The sequence below is a fragment of the Mercurialis annua genome, linkage group LG1-X (assembly GCF_937616625.2).
Source record: "Mercurialis annua linkage group LG1-X, ddMerAnnu1.2, whole genome shotgun sequence".
In the NCBI taxonomy this organism is placed as follows: Eukaryota; Viridiplantae; Streptophyta; class Magnoliopsida; order Malpighiales; family Euphorbiaceae; genus Mercurialis; species Mercurialis annua.
This window is the reverse complement of record NC_065570.1, coordinates 66,701,678-66,721,450: the sequence shown is the minus strand read 5'-3', so window position 1 is coordinate 66,721,450 and position 19,773 is coordinate 66,701,678. Positions and strand designations below refer to the sequence as shown.

The 19,773-nt window shown below is 32.5% G+C and overlaps 2 protein-coding genes across 2 annotated transcripts; both read left to right on the top strand.

The window, feature by feature from the left end:
* Positions 1–11,069: 11,069 nt before the first annotated feature.
* Positions 11,070–16,443, top strand: LOC126653677 (110 kDa U5 small nuclear ribonucleoprotein component CLO). Its single transcript, XM_050347619.2, has 11 exons — positions 11,070–11,160; positions 11,418–12,197; positions 12,531–12,599; positions 12,682–13,878; positions 14,008–14,106; positions 14,231–14,389; positions 14,501–14,586; positions 14,668–14,866; positions 15,016–15,126; positions 15,595–15,801; positions 16,008–16,443. Exons 2-11 carry the CDS (start codon positions 11,445–11,447, stop codon positions 16,104–16,106), a joined length of 2,979 nt encoding a protein of 992 aa, XP_050203576.1. The 5' UTR covers positions 11,070–11,160; positions 11,418–11,444; the 3' UTR covers positions 16,107–16,443.
* Positions 16,444–17,143: 700 nt separating this feature from the next.
* LOC126665462 (putative glycerol-3-phosphate transporter 5) lies at positions 17,144–19,679 on the top strand. Its single transcript, XM_050358283.2, has 2 exons — positions 17,144–18,650; positions 18,972–19,679. Exons 1-2 carry the CDS (start codon positions 17,675–17,677, stop codon positions 19,472–19,474), a joined length of 1,479 nt encoding a protein of 492 aa, XP_050214240.1. The 5' UTR covers positions 17,144–17,674; the 3' UTR covers positions 19,475–19,679.
* The last annotated feature ends 94 nt before the right edge of the window (positions 19,680–19,773 follow it).

The window sequence follows — 19,773 nt, the reverse complement described above, 5'->3', positions numbered from 1 at the left end:
AAAATTTTCCCGAATTATCTAATCAGAGTTGACATTTTTTAGTATTATTATGATAAATTTATTTATAATCTAGAATTTAAAAAAAATAGAAAAAAAATTCATAGAAAATTAATAATTAAATTTGAGAATTGTTGACCGGGTATTTGGATACTGGGTTTGAAAATTTGAATTCATAAAAAAACACTGCTAAAATTCTAGGAATATAAGATAGTTTATTTATATATAATTAAAATGGAAATTGTTTCTACATAATTAGTTTATATTTTAATTTAAAATTCAACTAGTATCAATAATAGTAAAGGGTATATTAGTCAGTTCAATCATTTTAAAGTGTAAAAAGTGAGGTCTGACAACATACAGCTTTATTTTGAAACTTTTAATTGTAACCGTTGATCTGCTCCTAATATTACTAATAGCTAGGGACCAAATACATTTTAAGTAAAAAGAGAAGGGCCAAATTTGCCCTTTTTAACTAAAAAAATAAAATTCTTTTCGTCTTCCTTCTCCATCTTCTTCAAAGGCAGGCTCTGTTCAGCCAGCAGCCATGGCTGAACTGCTGTAACTCCATGCCAACAGTCATCGCTTACACCTCGGACCTTTAAAATTCTGACGGCAGCCCGAGCTCGAGCCTACCCGAGCCTGAACGTGGTTCCGCCCCTGAAAGCAAGTATAGTAATTTTGATTATATCTTCTACTTGCAGGCCAAGTTCACAAACTTGAGTATCACGTTTCTTGAATGCAGGTGACATCTATCTATTTGAGCTGTCAAAAGGACAAAACAAATAAAAGAATTTAATTGCTTTGGTTGCTTTGTAATTAAATATAAGATGTTGGTCTTTCTTTTCAAAAGCAATTTGATTTTACAAAAATGGACAAAATAAAGCTGTTGTCATATATGCGTTCACTTGAAATTATTTATAGAAGTAAGGATTTTTCAGTAAAATTGAACCCAAAACACTGTTCAATGTACAGTGTTTTGGGTTCAGTTTTATACTATCAATTTAGATTATTTTATTCTCATTATATGGCACCTCAACCTTATTTAATAAAGAAAATATCACCCTTAAAAATAAAATAACAATGGATGGTCTATAATTTATTGAAAATGTCATGTGCAATAGTTAACACTCCCTCGTCTTAATACTTTCAATTTTATTTTTTAACCTTAATTTTTTATCCATTTCTTATAAATAATAATTTTTAAAATTAAATTTTTTATATCATCTTAATCTAAATTAATAATTCTGTTAAATAAAAATATATTTAAAAAATAACATAAAAATCTATAAGATTAGTTTTTATTTTTTTTAAATTATGTGATAACGAGAGTAAACAACTCTGTTAAAGTTTTAACTTAAATGACAATTATATCTTACATTATTTTTGATTCGTGAAATGAAATACACATAGAATGATTATGTTTTACTTTTTAAGAGATTTTTTTTAAAATCAAACCGAATTAAAAAAATTAAAAAATTAAAAAGTACAATTTTTTGAATTAACCGGTCGTTTCAGCTGTTTTTTAGTTTGATTATTTTCAGTCACTTTATATTAAAATAAAACTATTTTTTATATCCAAAGTTGAATCAAATGAAATTAATTTTTTATTATAATATCAAACTGAACCAAATTTATCAGTCAATTTTAGGTTTTAGTATGTTTTTACACATTCTTAATTATTATATTTTTGATAATTTGGGGAGGGAGAGCGTTTGTGGGAGAAATCGAACCCACGACCTAGCAGTTTACTGCTTAGCGCTTATACCATTTGAGTTATAACTCATTGGTTACACATTCTTAACTTGTTCCATAAAAAAGAAGGAATAATCATTTTATGAAAATAAATAGTTATTCCACACAAACTATGATCTATTTTATGAATTAAATATTGAGAGAATTAGAGAATTACCTAAATAAGAAAAGTATTAGCAATTATCTACCATAAAATTTGGACTTGACTTACATACCTATCCGTGTCAGCCGTTTATTTTTATATCCTATCCTATTTGTGTTTATACCTAAAAATTACTCCACCTGTTTTTATCATAACAAACTTCTTTTTTCTCCTCAAAATTTTCATCTCATCTTTTATTTTCTTTTTCAGATCTCAAATTTTCTCAAATTTCACTATTTTTTTTTTCAATATTCTGTCAGATATTTTCGAATTAATGCTTCATTATTCAAATTCATACATTACGATCAATAAAAACTGTGGATTCAGTGTAAAAAAAGGATATAGAATTGTTCAATCGAATTATTTTACAGTTTTAGTATGTTTAATTAGGTTTCAAAGATTTTCGAGATGTTTAAATAGTTTAAAACGTAATAAAAATTATATAATAGTTGCAAACTGTTTCATTCGCTTAAATTCAATTACGGTTTCAAATACAGTTTCAATTACGGTTTCAAACCGTTTACAAAGGTTTCAAACAGTCTAAAACAGTTTCTAAAAAACGCTTTTAAAGAGTCTAAAAATAACAGTTTCAAACAGTTTCAAAAAACAGTTTCGAACAGTTTCAAACCGTTTACAAAGGTCTCAAACTGTCTAAAACAGATTCTAAAAAATACTTTCCAATAGTTTATAAAATAACAGTTTCAAATAGTATCAAACAGTTTCAAACCGTTTACATAAAAAATAACAGTTTTAAACCGTTTACAAAGGTTTCAAACAGTATAAAACAATTGCAAACCGTTTTCAAAGATCTCAAGCAGTCTAAAACAATTTCTAAAAAATACTTTCAAACATTTTAAAAAATAACAGTTTCAAACAGTATAAAACAGTTTACAAAGGTTTCGAACAGTATAAAACAGTTTTGAGAAAACAGTTTCAAACGATTTCTAAAATTAATTTAAAACATTTGAAAACCAGATCAAAATATCATTAATGAAGAACATTACGATTTTTTCAAAAAAAATTGTAAAAAATTCCAAAAAACGATACTACAATAATTTAAAACAACATAGAAATAAAAAAGTAGAAGAATAAGAAGAAAAAGAAGAGAAGAAGAAGAAGAATTTTCTTATCTATCACCATCATATTATCTCTTAAACTCTTTTTTTATTCAAATTTCTTTGTCTTAGAGTTCATTTGTGTAATGTGGAAAATAGAAAAAGCAGATTCGAAAAAAACGAAGAAGAAAAAAGTTGCAGAGGAAAGAAGAAGAAGAAGAAGAAGAAGAGAAAAAAAAGAAGAGAGAGAAAAAGAAGAGAGAGAAAAGGAAAAATGAGAAGGAAGAAAGAGAAAAAGGGGAGACAAAAGGAGAGACAAAAGAAAAAAACGAAAAAAAAAGAGAAAGAGTAAAGAGAAAAAAAATGAGATATGCATGTGTTTAAAAGTAGGAGAGTAAAAATACAAATAAATTATTTTGCTAATTGAGGTACAGCTAAAAACAAGAGAAAACAACAAAAATGCCAAAAATTGGACTCCAGTTACACTAATTGTCATTTAGCTCATTTATTTTACATTCATACCACAAAACACCAAAACTTTACATTCATGCCATTCCAATAAGAAAAAGACATGTGGTTTTTCTTTCTCTTTCCCACGTGGTCCCCTTTTCTCTCTCATGTGTCCCCTTTCTCTCTTTCTCTCTTTCTTATCACGTGGTCTCCCCCCCCCTTTTTCTCTCTCTTTTTTATCCTTTTCTCTCTCATGTGTTTCTCTTTCTTTTTTTCTCTTACCACGTGGTCCCCCTTTCTTATACAAACACACACACACCATATGTCTAAATAATTCATTTATATAACATAAATTTTGAAAATAATATTACTTTTAATTTTAAAAATTTAAATTTATTAAATTTTAAAATACATAAATACACAAATAATACAATTTTTATAAATTATTTAATTTTTATATTATGTATAATTATATATTATGATGTATCTATCATGTATAAATATATATATCATGATGTATCTATAAAGTATATTTTAAAAATGTATCTATCATGTTTAAAATATGTACCGGAAAATATATAAATATATAAATGAACCTGTCGAATTATTCGGTTGATTCAATTGTGCGGGCATATGATTGGTTCAAATATGCCCCTAATGTTTTAAAAATTGCAAAAAGCAGTTATATGAAATTAAACGTAGATATTCTAGAGTGGATACATTTCAGATACATTTTTGATTCATTTTAGATACATTTCTGATTCATCTCAAATGTATTAGATAATTATTGATTTATTATTTTAACAAATAAATAGTTTAACAACGCGTATGTGGGTACTTTCTCCTTTTCCAACATCTTGAATCAAAAAAGTGAATTAGATATAGTAAAATTAAAGTTTAACTAACCAAATTAATTAAATTTTTTGATTGTTATCTTTTATTTTTATCGATGTAATTGAATCAATCGACCAATTTGTTTTATATTTATACATCTCTGATACATAAATTATACATGATAGATACATTTTCTTAATCTACTTTATATATACATCGTTGATACATAATTTATACATGATAGATACATTTCTTACTACATAATTTATACATAATAGATACATTTTTGTTTTGTGAGTTGTATATAATATGTATCAAAGATGTATAATTACTATTTTAACTATAAATTTTCAAATGTTCGTATTAGATATATCGATGATACATAATTTATACATGATAGATATATTTTTAAATGTACTTAATAAATACATCTTCAATATATATAATTTATGTATGAAACTTGTGTTCGGTATGTATTATTAATGTATTTTTATATTTTACAATGATATTTTAAATGTATTTGATAAATACATCACTTATACATAATTTATACATGATAAATATATTATTTATGCTTTAGAGAAGATTCGATATGTATCAAGAATGTATCCGATAAGTAATTTATAAAATTATATTTTTTAGAATTATATCATTTGTGTATCTTGTACCTTTATATTTTAAAAATTTAATATATTTATATTTTAAAATTAAAATTAGTGTTATGTTTTGTTTTTGAAATTTATATAATAGATAAATTTTGATATATTTTAAATATATAAATATATAATTACATCATTTGTGTGTTAAAAAAATGACAAAAAATGTTAATTTACATGAATTGTTGAAAAAGAGGAGGAGAGGAGAGGGGATTAAATGCAGCAGGTAACAGAAAAAGAAGTGAAGAAGGAACGTGTGATTTATTAAGCAAAGCATCTTCATTCGTATATAGAAAAAGCGCGTGGCAAATCATCTTCCATTTGAGTTTGGTAATATCATTTTATTGTACTCAGTGTCTTGTCTCTACCATCGTTTGTTTAATTTCAACGGTCTCCTTTACAAATTTAATTTGTGTAACATGTAGACTATTGATAGGATGGTAATGGGTGAACATAAAAAAAACATGTGTTTATTCTTGAACATGTATAAGCTTGAGGAAGATGGTACTAGATGAAAACTAAATGAGTTTTGTGATATTAATTGAAATAATAATGGCAACAAAAAAATAACTCTAACTAAGATGGCAATTGGTGAAAAGCAGTTGTGATTTATGACTTTTTTTGTTATTTTCTCTAAAAACAATAGAAAAATAGAGTAAAAAGTAAATTTTTGAAATTGAGGCATTTAGAACAAATAAGTTAAAAAAAGGAGTGTTTTGTGCAAATTCCTCTTAAATATTGTCTTAAATTTATAAACAATATTTTTCTGTCAAAGATAATTATATGGGCTTTTTTTTTCAAAAATAACCAACTTTTCAATTTAGTTCACAAAAATACAGGGACAACTTCTTAATTACAAAATTACCGTACACGGAGAGTTATTTACATTTATACATTTTTTGTAAATACCCCAAATAACAATCAACGTATTACCATCAGATTACCGCCGATCGACTATATTGTGATGGCTGGACAGCGTCTGCCGGACCATTTCTCCTTCCATTTTAAAATAAAAATATAAATAAAAAATAAAGATAAATTAAATATATTTCAAAGTTAAAGTAGAAAGCGTAATAAAAATGGTTATTTGTAAATTAATACACGAACTTTATCCTGATTTGCAATTACAATACGGACTTTAAAATTTGACAAATTGGTATATCAACTTTCATTTATTTGGCAAATTGGTACACCGTACTAGAAAAACATTAACGTGGACATTATAATATACAACCACGTGTTGTTACATGATTGGTCGGTATACCAATTTGCTAAAAAAACTGAAAGTTGGTGTACCAATTTGTCAAGTGTCAAAATTCGTGTTGTAATTGCAAAATCAGGTAAAATTTGTGTATTAATTTGCAATTAAACTTAAAAAAATTGACAGTATTTAACAAATAAGCTAGAAAGTAAGTGAATTTACACTTTCCTCATAATAAATAAATTTTTGTATTACTATTGGTCACCTAGCTAATCTAAAAAATGGAATGAAGCTATTATGTTGATGGGTCATCACAAAGTAGCTTTCTTAATATCAAATTCTTATCGAGCTAAAAATTACATAAAATTAATCTTCACAAGTCACAATCATGTAAATGTTGAAGTAAGGCTAAGTGAATTTATTTATGTTAATGAGTATGAATTCTTCAAGATTAATAATTGCCACCAAATTTGTTGATCTTAAATAGCTAGATCAAGATGAAACGTACCACTCTTAAATTATATTCTAAGAATTATAGAACAAGCCACTGCTGTGTTGACTTTGATTTGCCGGAACCTGCTGCAAATTTAAGTTAGCTTCTTCACTCCACGACTCTAAATTACTTATGGTAGAGGCTACAATTTTTTATTTTTTGCATTGAACTTGTTTAATAGTATAATTTCTTCCTTTTTGTACAGAATCAAAACAAATTTAATGAATTTTATAACAAATAATAAAATTGAAGCCTTGAAGGTTAAAGAACTATGTTGTGTTATTTTTGCATATATAGGATGATGTTAGATATATTGTTTAGATCATGTCATTAAACAAACCAACTCATCAAATCAAAAAATTAATTCAAATTTAGAGATAAACAACACTCCGACTATATATTACATGACATAGAGTTTACGCCTACAATTTAAAATTAATGAAATCTCAACTTTAACTTCTAAATATTTTAAAAAAACTATTTCATTGAAAATATGTCATGTAAATAAAGGCGGAAGCAGAAAATATTGATTAAACCATTTAATATTATCTTAAAGATGTCTTCTTGATTTTTTTATTGGGAAAATATAATTAAATCTTAAATTACTCGGTTGAAAGGCTCCTTCACCAGACTATGTGATGAGATATGTTATTAATTAATCCAGAAAAATACATATTTGGATATTTATATTTGTTCATTAAATCTATGACACCGTTTGGATTGAGGAATTTTGAAGGAACAAAATCCATAGATTTTACATAATCCATAGATTTCGCAAAAATCCATTGTTTGTTATAAAAAAATAGGATTGGGATTCCCTCAAGTTCATTTTCAACTTGAGGGGGTCATGTTTAGATCTACACCGTTCATTATAAAATGAACGGCGTAGATTAATTTAATTAAAATTGTATCTTTTTGATCTACACCGTTCATTTTATAATGAACGGTGTAGATCTGAACATGACCCCCTCAAGTTGAAAATGAACTTGAGGGAATCCCAATCCAAAAAAATAACATGACAATCCATGGATTTTTAAATTCCCTCATACTCCAAAATCCCTCATTTAAATTCCCACCTAGTAGGTGGGAAAGTTAAAATCCATCATTTTTTATGAATGATGGACCGTGCTAACATTTAATTATTCCATATATATCCTTATGAATCCATGGATTTTAAATACATTCCAAACAATGGACTTTATAAATCCATGGATTTCACATTCCATTGATTTTAAATTTTTTTAATCCAAACGGTGCCTATAATATTTTCATTTGTTAATATTGCGTACACTTTTAATTTTATAAATATTATTGTCCATTTGTCTTAAAAAATGAAGTACATGTAATTCAAGGCTGCTAGTGCAATCGAGATAAAATAAATTAATCAAAATTTATAGAAAATAATTTTAATTTTACCGTCATTAAATCCTTAATTTCTTTATCCCTTTTAAGTTCAACAGAAGTGAAAAAATACGATGCAAAATGTGATATGCAAATAAATTCTTAATGCAAGCCCACATTTTCATCATCTAATTCTTTGAATTTCAGTTAGAAATCTAACCTAACGAAAAGCAAAAAACGTGGTTTGACTGGTAGTAGACATGTGCAAATGGGAATAACTGAGCAGCCAAAAATTTTAGACACACCAGTTTTTTTTTTTTTTTTGAATTCATCAAATTACATTAAATCAAATATGAAACAGTTATATTTGTAAGAAATTCGGGATAATTCGAAAACGAAACCCGATGACCTGACATGGAACAGACAACATACTGTCTGATTCGCAGATCTTACTTACGAAAGCAAAAATTAATTATTAACTGTTTCGTTAATTAAGTGCAGTCTTCAATCAATCTTCGATCAAACTTCATCCATCACCCATTACCCGCAAACTCACATCATCCGGTTCAACCACCACTTGATAACTCCTTCATAAAAAAGAGACAGCAAACCTTTCACAGAGGAAGGACAACAAATCTTTCACAAAGAAAGGACAAAATAAAACATTCAGAAAAAAACAAAACAATGAAAAATAAATAAACCTAATATAACTCATAAACGATTTCATTTTGTTGTTGATGATTTTCAATTTATCTCCGCTTCTTGATAATTGAATTGCGCTTCGTTGATAAATCTTAATCTATCAAGAAAAAATGGAAAAGAATTGGCTATTTATTATATCTATAAAATTAAATTAACATATGTAAAGGGATGGCTACCGTCAACAGCAAATCAAACCATTGACGGCTGCCGGAGAAGAAATAATAAAAAAAACTCTAGACGGCTAGGGTTTGCTTTGAGAGAAAAGAAAGGTTTAATTAGTCTATTTAGACACACCACTTCATCACATATATATAACCACACAAGATACAAGACCAACAAGACGACTTCAAAGATGCATAATCCGCCTCCACCACCAGGTCACCACCCACCACCCCAGCACCATGCACCGCCTCAACGTCGGCCGCATCACGAGCCTCCTCCTCCTCCTCCTCCACCAGGTCCCCGTGCTCCTCCACCAGGTCCTCCTGCCTGAACCACGCAGGCCTACGCCCACTCACCACCACCATTGAATAATATACTATGCGTAAAATAGATACATAAATAAAAGTCACATGCATGTGACGATTAATTACTTGTGTTGCTAAGTTATTTTAGGCTTGGTTCTCATACCATGCTCCTAGTATGTGTTACTGCACTACGTTAAATAATTTTAATAAAATTATTCATGAGTATGTTTTATATTCTATTATATTTTATATTCTATTAATTAACTGACTACAAGTTTTATATTTTTAAATATTTTTGTTTTTACTTATTCTTTTTTTAGTCCATATCATAGTATAGAGGGTGAGCATCCGGTCGGTTCGATCAAAACCGAACAGAAAATCTGTAATTTGAATTAACTAATTGACCAAATGCTCAAAACCGAACCGGCTGCAAAAGGAATTTTAACCGAAATGAACCAACCAAATAAAAAAAAGAAAAGAAATCAAAATCAAACCAGATCGGTAATTCAGTAGGTTTAGTTAAAACAAAAAAATATACAAGTAAACTTTAATTTTTTAAAAACTCAACTTTGCAATTAATTCGATCGGTTCGATTAATTTAACTAATCGAAATTTCAAAACAACCCAATAACCTATAATTTCATTTGTCAAAATTACAACCAAATCAAAACAAACCAAACCGATTGAAAGTTACCGTTTAAATTATGTTTTTTGATATTTTTTTTAGGTTAAGGAGGTAAAATGACCCTTTATTCTAAGTTCATCAGGTTTATAACCGGCAATCTAAAGGTAATCTGATAAAAATATTCGCTTGTTATTTTTTATCCAGTTACCAAATTGACATAAATATTTATTCAAACACTAAATTGTTACTTTCGAATAGATGCGGCACTAAATTTGTAATTATTCCTTTATATTTTAGGCTTTTCTAAAAAATATCTCATTGTTTGAATTTTTTTTAAAAATATCCCTTTTTGGTATTTTATTAGTATATTACTGATAACTCATTGGTAGACTTGAGATAAAAGGAATATTTTTAAAAAAGTTTTAAAAACATGAGGTATAGAGGATACTTAGTAGGGGTGTAAATGACCCGAGCCGAGCCGAACTTTGGAGTGCTCATGTTCGGTTCATTTAGCGAATAAGGTGTTCATTTTCGGTTCATGTTCATTCGAGCTTTAAACAGGGTGTTCATGTTCGGTTCATTTAGATTTTATAGTGCTCGTGTTCGGGCTCGTATTCGTTTGTTTAACTATTAAACGAACAAGCTCGATAAGTACCAAATGAGCATGTTCGCGAGCCCATTCACGAGCCCGTTCGTTTAACAACTAAAACATATAAAATTCGCAAGCACAAAACTATGTCAATTTTTTATATTAACACTACATAATTTTAATGTATTATATTAAAAATATAGTTTTGTTAAATCTATGTAATTTTATAATTATATAAGATATTTGTGTAAATTGATTTATTTATGAGTCAGTTCGAGAACACCTAATCAAATTTCTAAACGAGTTTGTTCATAAACTCTTATTTGAACTCATTCATGAACTTGTTCGTGAACTTTTTCGAACTAGTTCACGAACCATTAATCGAGTTGTTCGTGAACCTGAACGAGCTGAATACTACTAAATTCATGTTCGGCTTATTTAAATTAACGAATATAAAATCAAGCTCGGGCTGGGTTCGTTTATAATACGAACGAACACGAACCGAACTCTTTTCGAGCCGAACACTGAGCTGCTCATGAGCTCGGTTCGTTTACAATAGAAACGAACACGAACCGAGCTCTTATCGAGCCGAACACCGAGCTGCTCACGAGGAGCTCAGTTTGTTTACACCCTTAGTAATTTCCCTTATATTTTGGAATGTAAAACAAAAGAAACCCACACAAAAAGCCCATCTTTCGTAAACAGGTGGTAATCATAGATAAAGCCCAATTAACAAAACCAACACAATTCGGATCGGCCGGGTCAGAAGAGTGAAAATATAATCCCCCCCTTTCTCTTACTTCCTCAAAACCCCATTCTTTAAACCTCACTACCACTCGTCTTCTCTGCTCAGGTACCGCCTTTTCCTTTTCTCTTTCTATTTTTTGCTCTATATCTCAATCTATTTGTTTACTTGTTTCACTTTCTCTGACTGTTATCACTATTTTCCATTTCTCAGTTCTGTAATATTTACTAGTTTTTTGCTGTTCAACAAAACCTAGCTCCATTAAGAAGAGGCTAAATATTTTTCTTTTAATTTTTAGTCGTCTTTGAGTGAATTGTTGCATTAGCTTACTTATTTATTACTTGTATTTGCTGAATTGGTTACAGATTTAATTGTAAACAGCAGAAGCTACCATGGATGATAATCTTTACGATGAGTTTGGAAACTACATTGGTCCGGAAATTGAGTCTGACCAAGAAAGTGACCGCGATGAGGAAGATGATGATGATCTTCAGGACAAACATCACGAGGATCGTGGTGATGTGATGTCGGATGGTGACGAGGGAGTTAATGGTTTAAATGGCTGGCTTACTACTAATAATGATGTCGATATGGATAATCAAATTGTTCTGGCTGAGGATAAGAAGTATTATCCCACTGCTGAAGAGGTTTACGGTGAAGATGTGGAAGCTTTGGTAATGGATGAAGATGAGCAGACGCTTGAGCAACCGATTATTAAGCCTGTTAGGAATATTAAGTTTGAGGTTGGGGTTAAGGATTCTTCCACTTATGTTTCTAGTCAGTTTCTTGTTGGTTTAATGTCCAATCCTTCTTTGGTTCGTAATGTTGCTCTTGTGGGTAATTTACAACATGGGAAGACGATGTTTATGGATATGTTGGTTGAACAAACGCATCATATGCCTACTTTTGATGCTATGAGTGAGAAGCATACAAGGTACACTGATACAAGGATTGACGAACAAGAACGGAGGATATCTATAAAGGCAGTTCCAATGTCTCTTGTTCTTGAAGATAGTAATTCAAAGTCATACCTTTGTAACATTATGGATACCCCTGGTCATGTTAACTTTTCCGATGAAATGACTGCTGCTCTTAGGCTTGCTGATGGTGCTGTCTTGGTCGTGGATGCAGCAGAAGGAGTTATGGTTAGTCGCATTCTTTCCAAAATAAATTTGATAAATTAGGTAGTCTGTATGGACTTCATATTCACCTACCCTTCTGCTGATATAATTTGTGAATTTATTTTTTTTACAAATTTTCATGGGTAGTGAATTGCATTTATTTGTTATTCTTACTGTTCTTTATATCCATATGGTTACACATGCTGTAGTTTGTATTTGGTTATTTACACTGACATTCTGACAAGGATTTCTTTTTAATTTTTATTTTTATCTGAGATATTATTTTAATTATATACGAGTTGTATTTGAACATGTTATACATCCTTTTATTTGCAATTTTGGTATCTGATTGTGCAGGTAAATACAGAGAGGGCCATACGCCACGCAATCCAGGATCGCCTGCCTATTGTAGTAGTTATCAACAAGGTTTCTTGTTGACTGACCCCTCGTTTGATCTCTCCAGTTCAATTCTTATATCTTAGCATGACTTATATTGTTTTCTTTGAAGGTTGACAGGCTAATCACAGAACTTAAGTTGCCTCCAAAGGATGCTTACCATAAGCTTAGACATACTATAGAAGTTATCAATAATCACATAAGTGCTGTCTCTTCAACTGCTGGAAATGGGCAAGTTATAGATCCTGTAGCTGGGAACATCTGTTTTGCAAGTGCTACGGCAGGGTGGTCCTTCACTTTACATTCGTTTGCTAAACTATATCTCAAGCTCCATGGCATTCCATTTGATGCTGATAAATTTGCATCTCGTCTTTGGGGAGATTTCTATTATCATCCAGATACCAGGGCTTTCAAGAAAAAACCCCCTGCAAGTGGAGGGGAAAGATCCTTTGTCCAATTTGTGTTGGAACCTCTTTATAAAATATATAGTCAAGTGATTGGAGAACATAAGAAGAGTGTGGAGGCTACTCTTTCTGAGTTTGGTGTCACTCTTCCCAATGCAGCTTATAAATTAAATGTTAGGCCTTTGTTGAGGCTGGCGTGCAGCAGAGTTTTCGGTTCAGCCTCAGGCTTTGCTGATATGCTGGTTCAGCACATACCTTCTGCTAAGAATGCTGCAGCTAAGAAGGTTGAGCATACATACACAGGTCCTAAAGATTCCAGGATTTATAATGCAATGACCAATTGTGATCCTTCGGGCCCCTTAATGGTTAATGTGACCAAACTGTATCCCAAGTCCGATTGCAGTTCCTTTGATGCTTTTGGTAGGGTTTATAGTGGTTCAATTATGACAGGGCAGTCTGTAAAAGTACTAGGAGAAGGTTATTCACCAGATGATGAGGAGGACATGACTGTAAAAGAAGTGACGAAATTATGGGTCTATCAAGCTCGGTACAGGTTGCCTATAAGTTCGGCTCCTCCTGGCTCTTGGGTTCTCATCGAAGGTGTGGATGCTTCAATTATGAAGACTGCAACACTCTGTAATGTGAATTATAGCTATGAAGATGTCTACATATTCCGCCCTCTTCAGTTCAACACTCTTCCAGTAGTGAAAACTGCTACTGAGCCGCTCAATCCAAGTGAGCTGCCAAAAATGGTGGAGGGTTTAAGGAAGATCAGTAAAAGCTATCCTCTAGCCATCACAAAGGTCGAGGAATCTGGGGAGCACACTATTCTTGGTACTGGAGAGTTATATTTGGATTCCATTATGAAGGACCTTAGAGAGCTCTACTCTGAAGTAGAAGTCAAGGTGTGCATGCTTCCTTTCTCATTATTTTAATATACTTCTACCATTTGCATGTGATACTTTTTTCTTAAATTGTTGTGCAGTATTTATGTGATTGCATCCCTTAGTTCTAATGCTGGACTTGAATTTTAGGTAGCGGATCCTGTTGTTTCGTTCTGTGAAACAGTGGTGGAGTCATCATCAATGAAATGTTTTGCTGAAACACCCAACAAGAAGAATAAAATAACAATGGTAAGGAAGTTGGCTTATTTTGTCTTACCTCAGTGCCATTAAAAGTGCTTTTCAGGTGCATTTGATTAGATTCTTAGTCAACTTAATTTGTAGTATGTCATTATTTGAACTCCTCAATATCTAGATTGCAGAGCCATTGGAGAAAGGGCTTGCTGAAGACATTGAGAATGGTGTTGTAAGCATCGACTGGAATAGGAGAGCGCTTGGGGATTTCTTTCAAACCAAGTATAGCTGGGATTTGCTTGCAGCGAGATCAATATGGGCATTTGGCCCCGATAAGCTGGTAGAGTATTGCTGATCAACCTGCTGCAGTTTTTTCTTTCCATAATTGGCTCATATTCTGGGTGTTATAGTCATTTGTTGGAATGATGTTTGACAAATTTGATGCTGGCAGGGGCCTAACATTTTATTGGATGACACACTATCAAGTGAGGTTGACAAATCATTACTGAATGCTGTCAAGGATTCCATTGTTCAAGGGTAACCTGAAATTTATCTTCATTATTTTTCATTTTCTTCATTTTATTGCTGCAATTAAATGTTTTTTATTTCTTTTGCCAGTTTTCAGTGGGGTGCACGAGAAGGGCCGCTATGTGATGAACCAATCAGAAACGTTAAGTTCAAAATAGTTAATGCGAGGATTGCACAATTGCCACTGGATAGAGGGTCTGGTCAGATTATTCCCACATCCCGTCGTGTCGCATATTCTTCGTTTCTGATGGCAACCCCTCGTCTCATGGAACCAGTATATTATGTGGAGGTAAGTACATACATCTTAGACTATATTAAGCTGCCATTTGCTGTTATGTGATACTCTTTTAATGCATTATCAATTTATCATGATGACATTCTCACGAACATAGTTCCTTGTTTTGTCTCTGTTATTAATTCGCCATGCTGTTGTTTCAGATAGAAACACCAATCGACTGTCTATCTGCGATATACACTGTGCTATCTCGCAGGCGTGGACACGTTACAGCAGATGTTCCTCAGCCTGGAACTCCAGCTTACATTGTGAAGGTAAGGGGCTGCTAAATTTTGTCTGCATCTACATATGAGTAGTGATAGTTGTTATTTGTGGGACTGCCATGATTTGAACAGTTGCTGTTGACTTTGGCAAAAAATTTAGAAGTATAAAAGGGGTATTTGAGGATTCACAAAGTTCGGCCGGCTGTGAATAATGAGCTGTTTTTTTCTTTTCTTTCAACAACATTTTTTCCCATCTTGATATTTGTTTGTGGTTTAAATTCTGTACTTTCTTCAATGGGGGAGGTTATTTCCTGAAAAGCTTGTGGTTCCTTTCATTCTACATGCTTATTTTAATCTTGCACCTACAGATGCTAAACCGCGTGATTGTTCGGTTTACTGCTTTCATATGTAGTAAACATGTTTGTTCATTCACTCACTTATAAAGACTTATGCCTGCTTAAAGTTTTAATTTATTCAGTCCTTTGATGCTTTTTTTTCTTTTTCTTGCACTTTTTGCAGGCTTTTATACCTGTGATAGAGTCCTTTGGTTTTGAGACAGACTTAAGGTACCATACCCAAGGGCAAGCATTTTGCCAATCAGTGTTTGACCATTGGGCTATTGTCCCTGGGGACCCCCTCGACAAGAGCATAGTTCTGCGGCCACTTGAACCAGCACCAATCCAGCACCTTGCTCGTGAATTTATGGTGAAGACAAGGCGCCGTAAGGTATAACCATACTACTCTATTTCTGTCACCTCTTTTTCCTCCCTGTCAAAGTAGCCGGCGTTGAATTTTTAGTTCTTGAAATTTTAGAATGGATTTTTCCTTAATATAGTCGTTATTTTTGTTCGAGCTGCATGTAAATGCTTCATAGAGTTGGATATTTTTCAGTACAACATGGTAATTCTCTTCTTCTGAATTTGGTATATCAGGGAATGAGTGAAGACGTCAGCATAAACAAGTTCTTCGATGAAGCTATGGTGGTCGAGCTTGCACAGCAAGCAGCCGATATTCATCAACAAATGATATGATTTTTCCTATACGTGTGCACGCGTCGGTGCAGAAATTCATCGGAAAAGATGCTGCATATCATTTTCTTAGCACTTCCTGGATCCGGAATGATCTTGCAGTCGGATGTGAAATCTTTATCTGTTAATTTAGAATTAATGCTAACCACCCTTCAACTTGTCATCTAATGATTGTGATATGGAAGTTCTTTGGGATTTACCGTGTTACACAGATACCTGAAAGAACCGAACAGTTTTGGATGTTATTATATGTAGCTCTATATTCCTGCTTGTCAAAATTTGTAGTACATAATATTTACTTTATTTTAGTTCCTTTAGTCCAAGATTTTTGGACAGTGAATTTTTTTGGCTAATTAGGGTGCAACATTCTCATTTATCCAAATGAAGATATATTCAGTAAGCCAAGAGTCTTATGGCGATTTTTGTGATAGATGGCAAAATCTGGCCATCCAAATAGAATGATAGCCAATGACTAAGGTCCCATTTGGTATTGTAAGCTGGTTGAACTTAAAAAATTTACTTTTAACTGTTTGATCTTCCAACAGGGCGTCAAAATAAGGCATAACATGCTAACACAATTTGCCGAATTTAAAAAAATAATACGGATAAGAACTGAAGTTAAATGTACTTTTGATATGACTTAAAATGTATCATGTCCGAATTGACATACAAACTCATTAATCCAATTATGATACGATTTAAAACATATTGTGTCGTGTCAATACGATCCAACACATTACCAATAAATATGCTAAATTTTTCGTGTTAGTGGTATCCGTATTCGATCCATTTAAATAAAAAAAATGGAACGTTTCCTCTTATTAAGTCTCTTATTCGATCTATTCAAAATAAATTAAATGTATGTATCGTGCTAATATCCATCATTTCAATTCATTTTTGATAAATGTGTTAAAAGTGACCGTGTTGTTATCCATAATCGGTCCATTAAATTATATGAATTGACACGCATAGTTTAATTTAATTTTCGTATGGTATTCATGTTAAAATTATTATCGTGTTCGTATTAGTTCTAGTCGCGGTAACAGAAAGGATCGACACGACACAAATACAATCAAAAAATTTAAAGTGTTACTCGGTAAATGCAGAAATTTTAATAGAGTCAAAGTCAATTACTAGACACGCTGAGACATAAGAATTAAGAATTGTCTACTTCAAAGTTCAAACAAGAAAAGAAAATCAAAGAATAGTCACCAATTCTCATATTCACCAACCCATCAGTTTCTTTCTTCTCTTCAAGATACGGTCACCCACCGTTCAGGTTATCTCCAGTATTTAACTTTCTTGTTTGAGATTCAGATCTTAGGAATCAGAGAGCAAAACAATGGTGTAAGCTTGATGTTTTTCTTTCCGCTTCTTACCCATTTCAAAATCTTGCATTTCAACTAATAATCCTTTCTTCCACTCACACCCTCTATTTTTTATGATTCGGTTTCAATCTGTTCTCTATGATTTCTGTGTTTGTATAGTTCTTGATGAAACGAAATTGGTATTTAATTAATCATGTTATAAGTCATATGATGCTTGATTGTTGATCATCATATAAGTCAGCAATGCAGCTCAAAACCCTAACATTGCCTCCACCTTTTAACCCCTTTCCACATAAAACCATCTTCTTCCATAAAATTATTGTCTTAATTGTCACATTTCTTGCTTATGCCTCCTTCCATGCCTCAAGAAAACCGCCAAGCATTGTCAAGAGTGTTCTTGGACCTAATCTTCAATTAAATTCTTCGCTAAGTGAATCCGGTTTGAATGTAGTAGACCCCAATTGGAGTTCTACGGATACTGGTTGGGCCCCATTTAATGGCCCTGAGGGGACTCGCCGGCTTGGTGAGCTTGATCTTGCATTCTTGCTGTCGTATTCCGTAGGGATGTATTTTGCAGGACATGTTGGTGACAGGATTGATTTGAGATTGTTTCTTGTTTTGGGGATGATGGGTAGTGGACTTTTCACTATTATTTTTGGGCTAGGCTATTGGTTTGATGTACATTTATTAGGGTTTTTTGTGGTTGTGCAAATATTGTGTGGCTTGTTTCAGTCAATAGGGTGGCCTTGTGTGGTGGCAGTGGTTGGGAATTGGTGTGGTAAAGCAAAGAGAGGATTGGTAATGGGAATCTGGAATTCACATACGTCGGTAGGGAACATTGTCGGCTCAGTTGTGTCTTCTGCTGTTTTGGAGTACGGTTGGGGTTGGTCATTTTTGGTGCCTGGCGTTTTGGTGATTTTAGTTGGGGTTTTGGTGTTTATGTTTCTTGTAGTCAGCCCGGAACATGTTGGATTTGAGCTTCCGAGAGAGGATGTGGAAATGAATGTGCAGGTGAATGGTGAGGAGAATGCAGCGAAAGATGAATCAGAGGAAGCAGGGCTTATTGGGACAGAAAATGATTCAGATTCTTTGGCTGCTATTGGATTCTTTGAGGCTTGGAAATTACCTGGCGTTGCTCCATTTGCTTTCTGCCTCTTTTTTTCGAAGCTGGTGGCTTATACTTTTCTATATTGGTTGCCCTTCTACATAAGGCACACAGGTACTTGATTCTTCTTGCGTATGAACATTTTGTTAAGAATATTGTTTCAGAATCATTATTAGCAATTTCTTGCTTAAATTTCTATGCATGCCTTGATATGCTGGAAATTTGCTGTTATGCCAGATTACCACTAACTAACCTCTAAACTTTGAGGCTCAGCGCTTGTTCTTAAACTTCATTAAACTCATTTTAGTCTGTTGCTTCGGCCACGGCTCAACCTTTATTTAATTGCTCCATTACGTAGGTGCATCTGTACATTGAATTATAGATTGAATGTGTTGATGTTGGATACTGGTCACAAGTTTGATTTGCATTGTGTAGCTGTTGCGGGCGTGCAGCTGTCACATAAAACCGCTGGGAATCTCTCGACAATATTCGATATTGGAGGTGTCTTTGGTGGAGTTTTAGCAGGATACATATCTGACATGATTGGAGCACGTGCAGTAACTTCAATGGCATTCTTGTTGCTATCGATCCCAGCCCTTATTGTATACCGGGTTTATGGAAGTGTATCGATGGCTATCAATATTGTTCTGATGTTCTTTTCCGGGTTACTTGTAAATGGCCCCTACTCGCTAATCACTACCGCTGTTGCAGCTGATCTTGGTACGCAGGAAGTGGTTAGGGGAAACTCTCGCGCCTTAGCAACTGTGACCGCAATTATAGACGGTACAGGTTCAGTTGGGGCTGCTCTTGGTCCACTATTGGCTGGATTTATTTCCAGTAGAGGGTGGAATAGTGTCTTCGGCATGCTCATATTGTCCATTTCTCTGGCGATTCTGCTGTTGGTTAGTGTTGTAAGAGCTGAGATTAGAAGTAGGTGATTAAGGGAAATGGATTTTGAAATTGAAATGGAGGATGCCTTTGGCTTTGTATGGCAGTAGAACTAGGTTAGGGTTTTTCCATTAAGAATACAGTATGATGCAGAAATATCCTCGAGGAGTATACTGATGTGTATATTTTGTATCTCATTCTTTACACAAGGATAGTTCCCAGTTTTGTTATACATGTACAAAATTAAAGGCTAAATTCGTCAATACCATATATTTTGTATGACACTAAACATATTTCACATAACACTAAACATATTTAGTTGTGTTATTGGCATCCTCTGCATCTTAAC

What these genes read in the sequence shown, in the direction of transcription:
- LOC126665462 (XM_050358283.2), top strand. Translation starts at nt 17,675, where the DNA reads ATGCAGCTCAAAACCCTAACATTGCCTCCACCTTTTAACCCCTTTCCA. An exon ending in CTTCTACATAAGGCACACAG is followed by an intron (nt 18,651 to 18,971) that starts GTACTTGATTCT and finishes TGCATTGTGTAG; the next exon opens with CTGTTGCGGGCGTGCAGCTG.
- LOC126653677 (XM_050347619.2), top strand. Translation starts at nt 11,445, where the DNA reads ATGGATGATAATCTTTACGATGAGTTTGGAAACTACATTGGTCCGGAA. An exon ending in AACCAGTATATTATGTGGAG is followed by an intron (nt 14,867 to 15,015) that starts GTAAGTACATAC and finishes CTGTTGTTTCAG; the next exon opens with ATAGAAACACCAATCGACTG. An exon ending in TGAAGACAAGGCGCCGTAAG is followed by an intron (nt 15,802 to 16,007) that starts GTATAACCATAC and finishes TTGGTATATCAG; the next exon opens with GGAATGAGTGAAGACGTCAG.